The 15,350-nt window shown below is 43.5% G+C and overlaps 1 protein-coding gene across 7 annotated transcripts in view; it reads left to right on the top strand.

The window, feature by feature from the left end:
- The window catches only part of PPP2R2B (protein phosphatase 2 regulatory subunit Bbeta), a 686,797-nt gene extending 671,779 nt beyond the window's left edge, over positions 1-15,018 (top strand). For all 7 annotated transcript variants that reach the window (XM_059917415.1, XM_059917410.1, XM_059917413.1 and 4 more), the window contains 3 exons: positions 4,156-4,325; positions 11,568-11,659; positions 14,284-15,018. In XM_059917415.1, the coding sequence (XP_059773398.1) occupies positions 4,156-4,325; positions 11,568-11,659; positions 14,284-14,563 (542 nt within the window). In that variant the 3' untranslated portion in view covers positions 14,564-15,018. The remainder of the gene's footprint in view (positions 1-4,155; positions 4,326-11,567; positions 11,660-14,283) is intronic.
- Positions 15,019-15,350: the final 332 nt, after the last annotated feature.

Raw genomic sequence — 15,350 nt, 5'->3', positions numbered from 1 at the left:
CGGTGTACAGCTTTCCTTCAGTAATTAATTTTTCCTGTTCTTCACTGTCACCCTGGAAGTGCTGGTCCCAGTACTGGCTCAGCTTGACGTCGGAGTCGCTGCACAGTGCCTTCAGGAGGCCACCCGACCTAGTGCACAATGTGGCCAAGGACGCCGCCACTGTGAGAATCTTCTCTTGTGATTTGATGACTAACTTTAGTGTTGTGCTTGGATTCCTTTTTTCTTTTTTGTGTGTGTATCTATTGTAGATTTTTGGTTTGTAGTTACCATAAGGTTTTGATATAGCAGTCTATATTTAAACAAGATTGTTTTAAGATGCTGGTCTTTTAATTTCAAATGCATTTCCAATATCCTGCATTTGTACTCTCCTCTTCTCATGATTGCTGGTTTTGATATCACATTTGTGTGTGGATGATTTCCTACCTTAACCAGTGAGCTTTTCCATTTGTAATTTTCTTGTTTCTACTTGTGGCCTTTTCTCTTCTACCTAGAGAAGTTCCGTTAGCATTTGTTGCAAAGCTAGTCTGGTGGTGCTGAATTCTCTTAGCTTTTGCTTGTCTGTAAAGCTTTTGATTTCTCTGTCGAATCTGGATGAAAGCCTTGCTGGGTAGAGTATTCTCGGTTGTAGGTTCTTCCCTTTCATCACTTTAAATATATCGTGCCACTCCCTTGTGGCCTGAAGAGTTTCTGCTGAGAAGTCAGCTGATAACCTTATGGGAGTTCCCTTGTATGTTATTTGTTGCTTTTAATATTTTTTCTTTGTCTTTAATTTTTGTCAGTTTGATTACTATGTGCCTCGGGCTTGTTCTTCCTTGGGTTTATCCTGCCTGGGATTCTCTGTGCTTCCTGGACTTGCGTGACTGTTTCCTTCCCCATGTTAGGGAAGTTTTCAGCTATTATCTCTTCAAATATTTTCTCAGGTCCTTTCTCTCTCTCTTTTCCTTCTGGGACCCCCTATAATGTGAATGTTGGGGTGTTTAATGTTGTCCCAGAGGTCTCTCAGACTGTCTTTATTTCTTTTCATTCTTTTTTCTTTATTCTCTCCTATGCCAGTGATTTCCACCATTCTGTCTTCCAGCTCACTTATCCATTCTTCTGCCTCACTTATTCTGCTATTCCTTCCTTCTAGTGTATTTTTTATTTCAGTTATTGTATTGTTCATCTCTGTTTGCTTGTTCTTTAGTTCTCCTAGGTCTTTGTTAAACAAACATCTCTTGTATCTTTTCGACATGTGCCCCCATTCTTTTTCTGAAATCTTGGATCATCTTTACTATCATTGCTCTAAAGTCTTTTCCAGGTAAGTTGTCCATTTCCACTTCATTTAGTTGTTCTTGTAGGTTTTTATCTTGGTCCTTCGTCTGGAACGTAATCCTCTGCTGTCTCACTTTGTCTAACTTTCTGTGATTGCAGTTTCTTTTCCGCAGGCTGCAGGGCTGTGGTTCTTATTGCTTCTGCTGTCTGCCCCATGGTGGATGAGGCTGTCTAAGAGGCTTGTGCAGGTTTCCTGGTGCAGGTCCCTCTGGTGGGCAGAGCCATGTCAGGGGGTGTGTTTAGCAAGCAGCTGTGTGCTCAGGAAGACTTTAAGCTGCCTGTCTGCTGATGGGTGTGGCTGTGTTCCTGCCCTGTTGGTTGCTTGGCATGAGGCATCCCAGCACTGGAGCCTACAGGCTGTTGGGTGGGGCCAGGTCTTGGTGAGAAAATGGTGGCCTCTGGGAGGGCTCACACCGATGAGTACTCCCCAGAACCACCATTGCCAGTGTCTTTGTCTCTGCAGTGAGCCACAGCTGCCCCCCACCTCTGCAGGAGACCCTCCAGTACTAGCAGGTAAGTCTGGCTTAGGCTTTTATGAAGCCACTGCTTTTTTCCTTGGGTCCTGGTGCACACAAGAGTGGGGTTTCTGTGCCCTCCAAGAGGAGAGTTTCTGTTTCCCCCAGTCCTGTGGAATTCCTGCGGTCAAACCCTGCTGACCCTCAAAGCCAGATTCTTTGGGGCTTCTCCTCCTGTTGCCAGACCCCCAGGCTGGGGAGGTTGATGTGGGGCTCAGAACTTTCACTCCTGTGGCAGAATTTCTATAGTAAAATTATTTTCCAGTTTGTGGGTCACCCACCCAGCAGGTATGGAGTTTGATCTTACCGTGGTTGTGCTCTTCCTGCTGTCTTGTTGTGGCTTCTTCTTTGTTTTCAGATGTAGGATATCTTTTTTGATAGGTTCCAGCATTTTTTGGTTGATGATTGTTCTGCAGTTAGTTGTGATCTTGGTGTTTTTGTGAGAACAGGTGAGCTCACATCCTTCTTCTCTACCATCTTGTCTCTGCCTGTAGATTTTCTACATAGAATTTGATAATGACTCTGTGAGTGTGTTGAATGGGCAGGAAAGAGGAAGCCTTGGGGGATGAGTTACTCAGTAACCTGAAGACAGATGTTTGGTTCAGCCTAAAATTGTAATAGAAACGCTTATTAAGTGGAACCATACTCAGTTGCCATTATCGTAGGTCAAAAATAATCAAATGTAGGCAGATATGTATAGCTCAACATCATACATGCTAATCACCCAGAAGGCAAAGATTTCATTAATTTATCTGGCTTTGGTTCCAATCAAGCAACAAATATTTATTGAACACATATGTGCAAGAGTCTCAGTTCAAAGATAAGAAAAAACAAAATCCTGCCTTCAAGAATCTCACATTCCTAGTTGAGATAAGCCATGGATTGTTTGTTAAATGCTAATGTGAGAAATGATGCTTTCATTGGGAGAGTACCTGAGCAAATGCTAAGTGAACAGGCCAGACCAAGTGTGATGGGGTTTCAGAGAAAAGAAAAGATCATTTGGGGCTAAAATAACATGTAAAAGATGAGACATATGAATCAAGCAAAATATGACACAATGAAGGAGGAATGATCAGGCAGGGCATAAAAATGGGAAACATCAAGATGTATTTTGCACATCCAATTTGAACCAGGGAAGTTCAAAAACAAGGTTAGAAAGATGAATTAAGGCAGCTTACAATAAGCTTCAGTGTCTTTTATTCCTGTAAGTGCTTTTTATTCCTGTGAGTGGAAATCAGCTGAATCTGTTGAATGAAATAATAAGCAGCTAGATACCAGAGCAAATGGAAAATATACACAAAAGACATTGTAGCCAGAGTTTACCTATGCAACTGAGGCACAGAAAAGTTAAGTAACTTGCCCAAGGTCACACAACTAGTCAATGGTAGTCTGACCTTAAGCCCAAGGCAGTCTGGCAGCACAGTCCCACTATTAAGCACCATGATCCAAGAGATACGTATACACAGGTCCACACAAAAACTTGTGTTTATTCATAGCAGCATTATTCATAATAGCCAAAAAGTAGAAACAACCCAAATGCCCATCAACTGATGAATGGATAAACAAAATGTAATATAGCCATACAATGGAATATTATTCAGCCATAAAAAGGAATGAATCATGCCACCACATGGATGAACCTTGAAAACATTACACTAAGGGAAGGAAGCCAGTCACCAAAAAAGAATATATATATAGAGAGAGAGAGAGAGAGAGAATGATTCCATTTGTGTGACATTTCTAGAATAGGCAATTTCATAAAACAAGAAAATAGATTAGTGGTTGCCTAGGGCTGCAGGAATAGGTAATGGGGAGTAACTGCTAATGGGAATGGAGTTGTGGGTTTTTTACAAGGGATGAGGTAATGAAAATGTCCTAAATTGAGACTTTGTTTATGGTTGCGTGATTATGTGATTATACTAAAAAAAACCCCACCAAACTATCAAATTTAGATGAGTAAATTTTATGGTATGTGAATTATATCTCAAAAACAGGCATAAACAAAATTTTTAAGTGTGTAAGATGACTACAGGTTATAGTATACACAGTGATACCCAGCAACCATGGGGAAAAGTGAAAGAGTCAGATACATAGATCTGGAGCTTGTGAACCGTCAGTGCCAGATCTGTGGATGTGACAAGTCCCATGGGGAACCAGTGACAGCTTGTTCTGCTGCCAGGGAGCTGACAGTTCTGTTAGCAACTTATATTCTACAGATTCCAGCCCTACTCCAGGTTAGACTTTCTTTGGCTTTCTAGCTGGCCCAAACACGTTAGCATCAGCTGATAAGGATGTACTAAATTTGTTTTGTTTTGCTTTTGTTCTGCAGTTTTTGAAGAGCCGGAAGATCCAAGCAACAGGTCGTTTTTCTCTGAAATCATCTCTTCGATTTCGGATGTGAAGTTCAGCCACAGTGGGAGGTATATCATGACCAGAGACTATCTGACGGTCAAAGTTTGGGACCTCAACATGGAAAACCGCCCCATCGAGACTTACCAGGTACAGACCACCACCCACTAATACATAGATTGGGCACTTCTTCAAGGGTTCCAGATCAGCCCCTGCCTGCAAAGGCTTACAAAGCAGAAGAATAAAAGACATGTTGAGCCAGTTAAACATCCAGAAATAGCAGGTAGACAGTTCAGTGTAAGTCTGGATAGATCTAGCCTAGAGGAAAGGTCAGGAACCATGCCCTGAGGTCCCAGTGTTTACAGGCTGGGAAGAGGAAATGGATTTGGCAAGAGAGACTGGAGAAAGTGCCAGTGAGGCAGGATGGAAACTGAGAGGAGTCCTGGAAGCCAAGTGAAGAAACTGTCTCGAGGAGGAAGAAGTCACCAACTGCCGAATGCTGTTGCTGGGTCAAGGAAGGACTGAGAAATGGCCAATTGGATTTAGTAACATGGAGATTACCAGGCACCTTAATGAAAGAGTTGTAGGTGAAGTGGTAGGAATGAATGTCTGATTGGAGTGGGTTCAAGAGAGACTGTAACTAGAGGATGGGAAACGTAGTGAAATTTTTTTTTAATTTATTTGTTTAATTTATTTATTTTTGGCTGCTTTGGGTCTTCATTGCTGCGCGGGCTTTCTCTAGTTGCAGCAAGTGGGGGGCTACCCTTCTTTGCGGTGCACAGGCTTCTCATTGCAGTGGCTTCTCTCGTTGCGGAGCATGGGCTCTAGGCACGCGGGCTTTAGTAGTTGTGGCACACGGGCTTAGTTGCTCTGTGCCATGTGGGATCTTCCCGGACCAGGGCTTGAACCCCTGTCCCCTGCATTGGCAGGCAGATTCTTAACTACTGAGCCACCAGGGAAGCCCTGTAGTGAAATTTTGAAAGAGATTTTGTTCTGAAGAGGAATAGAGAAATGGGGTAGTAGCTGGAATGGAATGCAGGATTGAGGAAGTCATCACAGCTTGTTTTATGCTGATAGGAGTAAGCCCATAGAGAGGGAGATAATTAATTGAAGCAGTCAACTTCTCAAGGGACTAGATTCCATTGCAGAATTGGACTTAGATGAGGTGGGCAAGTCATCCATCAAAGGAAAGAGAAAAGAGTAAATAGCTACAGATGCAGTAGGTTTGTCAGTTTTGTGATGGGAACATACAGATGGTTTCTTCTTATTGCTTCTATTTTCCAGTAAAAGAAGAAGCAAGGTCATTAGCTGAGTGAGAAGGAAAAGTGTAAAACTCATCTAAGAGAGTGAATTGACTAGGGCAGTATGGTAGGGTTGCTCAGGGATCCACTTGAGGTTTATATTATAGATTTAAAGTGAGACTAATCTGTGTGATTGTGTGTTTTTTCCCAGGCACATTCACCTGCTTGGTACAGGTAAGGAAGAGCAGAAAGTTAGATTTAACCAGTGATGGGGTTTTGCCAAGGAAGTACAATGGAAGGAGGGAGAAAAGCAAGTTTGTTGAAGGTATCTATTAAGGGAGTGATTGATTGATTGGAATGATGGTTGGCTGAATCTAAGGTAGGTAAGAAGGGGAATGAAGAATTGATAGAATCAAGATACTAAAGGGCATGAACTAAAATGATAGGAAGTAGCAATAGAGTGATACTTATTCAACAAATACAGTTACAGTAATGACAAGGCTCATAATATGACCCAGAAAGCAAAGGACAAAACACACTGAAAATGATGAGGCCAAGTAACCAAGAGTGAGTCCAGAGTATTCGAATCGCTAAGAATGATGGCAGGGATGGCGATGGAAGAGAGATTGAGGCGCTAGAGTGGCTTCCAGGAATGGGGTAGAGGGGCTGAGAACTGTCGATGACTGCAAGAAGGATGGGTAGCAGGAAGTCATGTTGGATGGCATGACTTGGAAGGAGCTGAGGACGCGAGACAGGAATAGGTTGTCCTGAGCAGCACGGAGCCCACCCACCTTGGCACATGAGGGCAGAAGTCCAGCCGCCACGTGAGTGGCCTCAGGAGAAGCAGGAAACGTTGAGAGAGGAGGTTGAGGACACTGAGGACTTTGATGGCTGACTGTGATGCTGTAAAAAGGTTTGGGGGCCAGAATTCAAGACCACAGATGTGGTCAAGGTAGTTTGGTTACCCCTGTGTGTTTGCGTTCTCATTGTCCCCCACATGCTGCCCTCAGGCTCCCGCTCACAGCCCTCATCTTCAGCACAGGGCTAGGGCAAACAGGAGTGTCCCCTTCCAGCTGCGCAGTCAAACCATCTGGTGTTACATCCCTTAGTACGAAAGAGATGGCAGTGGGAACTAGAACCTGAGAGGGGGTGATATTGACAGGGGTGTGGCCCACTGGAGAGCCATGCTTAGAGAAAAGTAGATTAGGCTACACAGTGGGGAGAGCAATTACTACTTCTATTTTAGGGAAAGACTTTTAGAACAAAGCTAGCTAGCTGTGACGTGAAATCATCAGCATTTTAAGATCATGGTTCTCAAACCATGTTTACCTAGTAGTAGACGTAGAAATGTTTGTAGAACACTGAGAAAGAGCTCTCATAGCCCATTATTGAAATTAAATATTACAAAAATTATTTAACTTATTTTAGATGACATATTTCAAAGCAATTTAGTTAAGTTTATATACCGTATCAGATGGTAATATAGTATATCAAACTGAGTGAGTGAGTGTCTGGAACACTGTTGAAAAAATTGTAAGGACTGGTCCAGTGGGAAGGAATTCCATCATCAATTACTACTGCCTCCCCTGGGCAGGGAGACAGGTGATACTCTTTTGTATCTTATCTTCAGACATCCATCAACTGATCTCAAGCATGTTTCTAGGAATAAGAAGCTGTAGACTTAAGTATGATGAGCTATGTTCACGTTTTCCTATAGAACAGGGGTTGACAAACTGTGACCCGTGGAGCCAAATCCAGCCCCCCATCTGTTTTTGTAAAAGCAGTTTTATTGAAATACAGCCACCCCTGATCATTTACCTATTATCTATGGCTGTTTTCATGCCACAACGGCAGAGTTGGGTCGTCATGACAGAAACTGTATAGCTCACAAAGCCTAAAATATTTACTGTCTGATCCTTTACAGGAAAAGTTTGTCAACCCCTGAAATAGAAGAACAAAGCAACAGAGTTTAATCGTGCTGGACCTCACAGTGGTCTATCAACTATACAATAGCAGGCTCCCACAAGTACATGATTTGAGAAGCACTGTGTTGGGAGACTCGGCTTAGTGTCAAGAAGGCCATCCCCAAGCTCATAGGAACATAGCATAGAAACAATATTTGCAACATGAAGAGAGAAGCATCAAATAGGACCACGAGTCTTAAGTTTTCCCTTACTCTGCTGTCTAGATGTTTGTTTCTCATGTCTGTATCTTACCTTTTTCTCTCTCTCCTCTGATGGAAAAAAGTCCATCTTCTCTGCCTAAGATTTTTTTTTTTACAACAGAATATATGTGCAACATACCTTCATAGTATAATAGATCATCTTTTCCTGTAGAGGCCCTCAGTTGGAGGTAGTCAGGAACTTCCCAGAACTGCTCCATACTGTTGGTAGGAATGTAAACAGGTACAGCCACTATGGAGAACAGTCTGAAGGTTCCTTAAAAAACTAAAAATAGAGTTACCATATGATCGATCAATCCCACTCTCGGGAATATATCCAGAGAAAACCGTAATATGAAAAGATACATGCACCCCAGTGTTCACCACAGCACTATTTACAATAGCCAAGACATGGAAGTGACCTAAATGTCCATCATCTGTCGATGATGAATGGATAAAGAAGATGTGATACATATATATAATGGAATATCAAGAAGCCTAAAAAAAGAATGAAATAATGCCATTTGCAGCAACATGGATGGACCTAGAGATTATCATACTAAGTGAAGTAAGTCAGAAAGAGAAAGACAAATATCATATGATATCACTTATGTGGGGAGTCTAAAATATGACACAAATGAACTTATCTACAAAACAGAAACAGACTCCAGAGAACAGACCTGTGGTTGCTAAGGGGGAGAGGGAGTGGGGGAGGGATGGATTGAGAGTTTGGGATTGACATATACACACAGTACTATATATAAGATAGATAACCAGCACGGACCTCCTGTATAGCACAGGGAACTCTACTCCATACCATGTAATAACCTATATGGGAAAAGAATCTGAAAAAAAATTATATATATGTGTGTATAACGGAATCACTTTGCTATACACCTGAAATTAACACATTTTAAATCAGCTAAACTTAAAAAAAAAAAGGTGCATCAAATAAATAAATAAATAAAAAGTCTCAGGAAAATAATGAAAAAAAAAGTGCTTCGTAACAGATGCAAGGAAGCAGTAGGGGGAGATAAGACTGAAAATAAGATCTATTTTGCCTGTCTTTTTCCTCCAAAAAGTAGGAGATCTGGAGTATGAGTATAATAAATTTGGCTCCCATTGCCCACTGCACTAATTCCATCTTGACATCCTTCCCCTTCAGAAGCCCCACTCCTCTTCTTCCTCTATTACACAGAACTTGGGAGCAAGTCAATGATAAAATCAAGAAAAGGCAAGAATCAGGCTTGCTTTCTAGACAAGAAATGGATTCTTGAGGTCAGGGTCCTCCAACCATCAGAAGAAAAGTTCGACCCCCGATTTATGCCCTTACCTCTACCATCACTTTCTTCCAAGGAAATACTCTGTGCTGATTTGGGAGAGGGGGAATTATAGTCAAGACCAGGCTTAGGCAAACCATGACTCAGAGGCCAATCCTGTCTGCCACCTATCATCTTTGTAAATAAAATTTTATTGGAACACAACTCCCACTCATTTGTTTATGTATTATAGCTGCTTTTGCATGACAAGGGTAGAGTTGGGTGGTTGCTATATGGCCCACAAAGTATAATTATTTACTATCTGGGCCTTGATAGAAAAAGTTTGTCAAGACCTGGAATCAGCTCTCTCTTTGTCCCAGGACTCTGTTCTGCTTTGCTCAAGGATTCTTAATGATAACTAGAGATCTTCAACAAGCAGAAATGGCCCTACAAACAAAATCGCCTTCCAGATCAGATCTGAGCCACTTCCAATATGCACAAAAGGTGGAGGAAGGGAAGGACAATGATTTAATTTATAGCAGAGTTCCCAAGCTCAAGACACAAGCCTCGCCCTTACATACCATTACCTAACAAAGCCAAAAGCCCAGCTGCAGATGGATTCTCTTGTCACTACAGCACTGAAGCAAATACCCTGACAAGGCCCAGAACTATTTGTTTGGGAACAAGAGAGTAAAGGTGGAGGAAATTAATTTGCAGACTCAGAAATCCTTACACTGTCCAAATAACTCAGAGAGCTTTTCAAATACCCAGAACATCTAATGGAACAAGGAATGAATCTGACCTCATTCCTCTGCCCAGTGCTAAGCACACAGCTGAGCCTCTGAGCTCAGCCTCCAACAGAACTCTGGGGTCAAGGGAGGAGAGGGGCCCAGGCTGCAGGAAAAGGGAGAGGGAACGATCACTGTCCATCGAAACAAAGTCAAACAGTGCTTTTCATAACGTCCCTCTGCCTTCACCCAATTTTAGCTCCCTCTTGGCCTCACCTCAGTTCCTTATCACAGCTCCTGTCTAGGACTGAGACCCCATGTAAGGCGAGGCCAATGAGGCAGAGCCAGTGGGAGGTCGATTGCTAGAGAAGGCAAGAGTGTGCGTGTGCTCCAGAACCCAGATCCCGGGTTCACTTCCCATTCTGTCATTTCCTTTCCTGTGTGATCTCGGACAAACGGTGTCCTACCCGGTACTTCATCCTCTGTTAAAGCGAAGAGAATGACAACACCTATATCCTAAGATGATGTTAGAGATGAAATAAGATTCTATGGCTAAAGCGCCTGGCTAATAATAACAAGCTGGCATATTATGTATACCTGTTATAATTACCAGTCCCTATGACAGAGCTCAGGAAGAATTCAAAATTGCACCCAGATTACTACCCTCCAAGCCCTAATCCTCTGCCTATTTGCCATCTTCACCTGAGATGCTGAATGCAGCTGGAGAAAAACACCCAACCATGCTGACCAGATGCATTTAAAATTCACATCCAACAACTTCAAGCGGCCCTCAGCGCCTTCCAGAAACCCTGCACTGTTTCCCAAGCACCCCCTCCCCTTCCTCACTCTCAGCTGATAACCTTGCTTCTTATTTCACTGAAAAATAGAAACAGGAGAAAACTGCTGCATACTCCAAGGCTGCGCCATGCACATCACATCAGAGTCTACTGGATGAGCTCCCTTTGCATAGACATCTCCAAATTATAGATCCCAAAAATGAACATGGCAACTCCATCTTTCCACTTGCTCAAGAGAAAGATGCAGGAGCCCTCTTTGACTCCTGTTTTCCTCTCCACACTTCACAGTGGATCCATCCCCAAGTCCTATCATCAGCTCTCCTTCCAAACACGTCGAGAATCCGACCACCTCCCACCACTGCCCGCTCTGGTCCAAGCCGTCATCTATCAATCACCCAGGTTCTACCTAGCCTCCCTGCCTTTGGCCCTGCAGGCTTACACTCTGTCACGACACAGCAGGCTCAGGATCCTTCCTGTGTAGTCTGTTCACATCACTCAGAGTAAGGGGCCTACGGGACCTGGTGAGCACACGCTGAGGCCTCCACCCCACTGCCTCCAGGACTCCTGCCTCTGGGCCTTTGCATTTGCTGTTCCCCATGCTTGGAAAGCCTTTCCCCCAGATACCACTGAGGTGCATTCATTTCCTTCAGGCTTCTGCTCCAATGCCACCTTCTCAGGTGAACCCTTGACTACTCACCCTGTATAAAATAATACTCCCACTCCCTTTTTCCATGTTTTTTTCTCTATATTTTTATCACCATCTAAAATATCTTATATATTTACTTGGTTATACCATCTCTTCCCCAACACTAGGAGGAAAGCACCCCAGAGGTATTCTGTTCACAGCTCTCTCCCAACCACATAGCAGGCATTCAATAAATATTTGTCAAATAAAAGGCGGAATGAACGGGGTCCTCTAAATCAGCTTAGAAAATGGGAATCTCCCACTTAATGGGCCCTGCTCTCTGCCGCCATCTATGTACGCAAGCTTGTTTAATCCACACTAGCCATGTAAGCAGCTCACTAACCCATCTTAATGTCCCAAGGCTGAAAAGGGCCACACCTGGGTTCAGATCTGAGACCATCTGATTCAAGCCACATTTACACTGAAAGAATTAACAGCTCACATCCAAAGAGGAGCTTCACACAGAGAAATCATTTTTAAAAATAATAACACCCTCTTAATGTGTCCTCCCCCTCAACCAGGTTCACGACTACCTCCGCAGCAAGCTGTGCTCCCTCTACGAAAATGACTGCATTTTTGATAAATTTGAATGTGTGTGGAATGGGTCAGACAGGTAAGAAAGGTCTGTGTGGCTGGGAACTTTCCAAAGGTGGTCCCTCTCCTTGCGAAGGCCCTGGGCTGTGTATCCTAAGCGGGGGGGGCAACCAAAGGGAGATCAAAATCGGCCCCGAGGCCTGGCAGAGACACACCGTGTGGACCACTGGATGACCCTTGAGGCAGGCCTGGAAAGGAGGGAGGGGTGAGTGAGACCCTTGACTCCTCTTTCAGGACTGGCTCAGGTGACCACTTAACCTCAAGAAAATCCTACCTTGTACACACAGGACACTCCCAGAGCTGGGTCAACATGCCTAAAATGAAGCTCCACCAGCAAATTTCCAGCATGAATAGTTCAGATGACTGCAGAGTGTGCTTTCTAGATGGAAAATTATTCCTTGAAGCTGCCAGTATAGACCTGGCCAAAGGCCCTGGAGGTTCATTAACCGAATTCTACTCGGCCTCATTTATCACGTGTCCTGAAAGTGATTTATGACTGTTTTAAGGCCTTTGATTTCAACAGTACTTCCTATTACCTCCCCATAGTTTCTTTTTGGTTTGACATATATTACAGATGACTCTCTGACTTCCAGGAGAAGTAAGCACAGGCTACCAGGGGCTGTTCCCCCAATGAAGGCGGCACCAGCAGTAGTGCTTGGAAGCAGGGAAATTCTATCACGGCAAAGCACTCAGAGAGTCGAGCTCTTAGTGAGCACAGGCTCTCTCTCTGTGACCCTTGTTGGGTTTTTTTTTTTTGTCAGTGATCCAAAATCAGCCTTCCACTTAGCAGGCCTGGAAGGAATCACCACGTGGCAGAGGACGCATGTCACACTGCCCAGTTGGTAGAGGGCAGAGGGCAGAGCAACTGTGACATATTAACAAAGGCCCTCGAGGGGAAAAGAAGCTAGCCCAGCCCTATTATTTTATTTCTTTTCATTTACAGCTGTCATTTTTTCATTGTTTATTAAGAATAGGGCTTTTTGTAATATTTGTGGTTGTTATTGTTCCAGTTTCCCTCCTATCTTAACCGAGATTCAAAAACTGTACTGACTAGGTACTTTCACACACATCATGTGTTTTAATCCCGACCACAGTCCATCAAGATTGTTTTCACCATCCCCATTTTCCAGTTGAGGAAACTGAGGCTCAGCCAGATAAAGTAATCTGCCCAAGCTCATGAACTAGTAAGCAGTAGAGACAAGAGGAAGAGTTTGAATCCGAAAATCAACATGCTTTCCACCGCATTACAATTTCTTTCCGTAACTGAGAAAATGTTATTCTTGGTCCAGATAAGGTTGAGATTATTTTCCCAGAAAAGACTTTCTCTTACTGTTTAAAAACAAGTCGGGTCATGGTGAGGGAAGCAAAGGTCAGTGCGTGGGAAGCAGTGAGGCCAAGTGGCCGAATGCTTGTGTCTCGGAGTCCGGCAGATGTGGGCTGGAGACCTGACTTGGCTACTTCTTAGATGTGTGACACTGTACAAGTCACTCACTTTTCCTCCTGTGTAAATCCCTTACATGGGATGAAGGAAGAGTAAATGAAGTCTGGGTTAAAGCACTCAGCACCCTGCCTGATTGATGAGGTAATAAGAGCTCGCTCTATGACAGAAACACACATTTCACAGCATCAGTTTCCTGGGCCAGCATAACAAAATCTAACCCTTGGTTAATTTCTTGGACAGCTAACAAAGTACCCAAAAACTCAGCCCCTTGGCTGTAGCCCAGTCTTGTCGGTTTTCCTTCACCTTTCTCCAACCCCAGATGAGACACTGTGTTCTCCCATCCTAACCTGCCACTCAGAGCCTCACCCACAAACAAGGCCACACCCACCTCTCCAGGGGACAGCCATAATGGGACGCTACTTGATATCTTTCCCTCAGCCTGTCATCTTGTCCAAACTGTCACCGTTAAAGAGTCAATCCATTGCTTCTGGAAGGCTCTGGCATTCACTGCTCTCTTAATCAATTGTAGATATGCCTGAGAATGGATAACTCTTGTAGAAAGGTAGACACCATCTGTCAGTCCCCTCAAAGGCTTATTTCCTTATCCTGCATCCTTTCAAAATTGAATTTTTGTTTACTCCCTTCCCGAGTGAGACCATGATGGCACCTCATTTTTTGGAAAAGGCTGAATTTAGATCTAGTTCTTAGCAGGGGGAGGAAACATGCTGGCACGTGTGCTGTGCTGCCAGCATCCCTCCTGCGGTGCTGATGCAAGAAAGCCTTAGCGGTCGGGCAACACAGAGTCCCTCCTACTGTAACCGTGCTTTACATGTACACAGTACAATGACGGTTGTTTTCAGTATTCCTACTCTCATAACTTCACTCCAGCCTCCGAATCCTGATGTGAGGGAGGTGGGCTGGGATCATTAAAACCCCTGGACTCGTTTATGGAGCCCAAGAACCAAAAGGAATCTCTTGGTAAATAACAAGGAGGGTTATCACGATCCTTCACCCAGCCAAAGAGTTTGTTGCTATTAGTGATTCCAAAGAAACTCAACAGTCACACTACAAAGCCTGTTGCAGTTTTTGGTCTCTTGTTTGTTTCTCGTGTGCCGTAGGCTGGCCACATTGTGGTGTCGTTTGCTCTAGAAAGCCTTTGTCTGTAGCACTCAGTCACTGCCTTTTTCCTCTGTGCCTTGCAGTGTCATCATGACGGGCTCCTACAACAACTTCTTCAGGATGTTTGACCGAAACACCAAGCGCGATGTGACCCTTGAGGCCTCGAGGGAAAACAGCAAACCCCGAGCTATCTTAAAACCGCGCAAAGTGTGCGTGGGGGGCAAGCGGAGAAAAGACGAGATCAGTGTCGACAGTCTGGACTTTAGCAAAAAGATCTTGCATACAGCTTGGCATCCTTCAGAAAATATTATAGCAGTGGCGGCTACAAATAACCTATATATATTCCAGGACAAGGTTAACTAGGAGGACAAGTTATTACTTAATAATCTCACATACTGAATACTAGTCAAACACGTTTTTAAATGTTTCTTTGGGTGTTCATTTGATGCATCGACTCTAATTATTTCCCTCTGCAGGAAACAAATGGAATAGAAGTCCACGGAGTCCAACCTTCCCAAATCCCCAGTTCTAAGAAACTTTTGTCAAACCCAACAGGTTCTGGGACACTTCTGTTTAGAATTGAGAGCTGCCAGCTAACAGTAATTCTTCCATAGCTGACTTGAATTTCTGATGCTTTTATTGCCCCGTTTTCTCTGGTGGGTCCAGTGTTTTGTTTCTAGGTGTCTGCTGAGATAAAATGAGGTTGTCTGTAGTATTTAAAGAGAAAAGAAAGAGATACGTTTTTTTTTTTAATTAAGCAACTCCATTTGATGATGATTGAAAAAAAATTCAACGAAAAATAAACACCGTTTACTCTACTCTTAGAGAAATTCTCCTTGTTTTGTGAAAAATCAGAACCAGTCAGCATCTCCTGCCCCTACAGCACTTTTTTTTTTTTCCATTTTCCATTTTCCATTTTCTTTTTCACAATTTCATTTGAACCAGAGATTTATTTCACAAGGCTGCAAAGAGGATGCAGAATGGGAAGGGAAAAGGGCCACATCAGCACTGCTATATTCTTTTCTTGTAAGCGCCATAGAAACAGCCTGAGAATTTGGCTAGGAAACACCATGAATGCTTCAGGGGACATAAAGAGAACACTTCGCTTCTCAGAGTTAGCTTGGCAAGGCCATGTGCGGCCAGATTCCAT

Source organism: Balaenoptera ricei, chromosome 3 (genome assembly GCF_028023285.1).
Source record: "Balaenoptera ricei isolate mBalRic1 chromosome 3, mBalRic1.hap2, whole genome shotgun sequence".
NCBI lineage: Eukaryota > Metazoa > Chordata > Mammalia > Artiodactyla > Balaenopteridae > Balaenoptera > Balaenoptera ricei.
The sequence above is the reverse complement of the archived record's forward strand: the minus strand, read 5'-3'. Positions and strand labels throughout refer to the sequence as shown.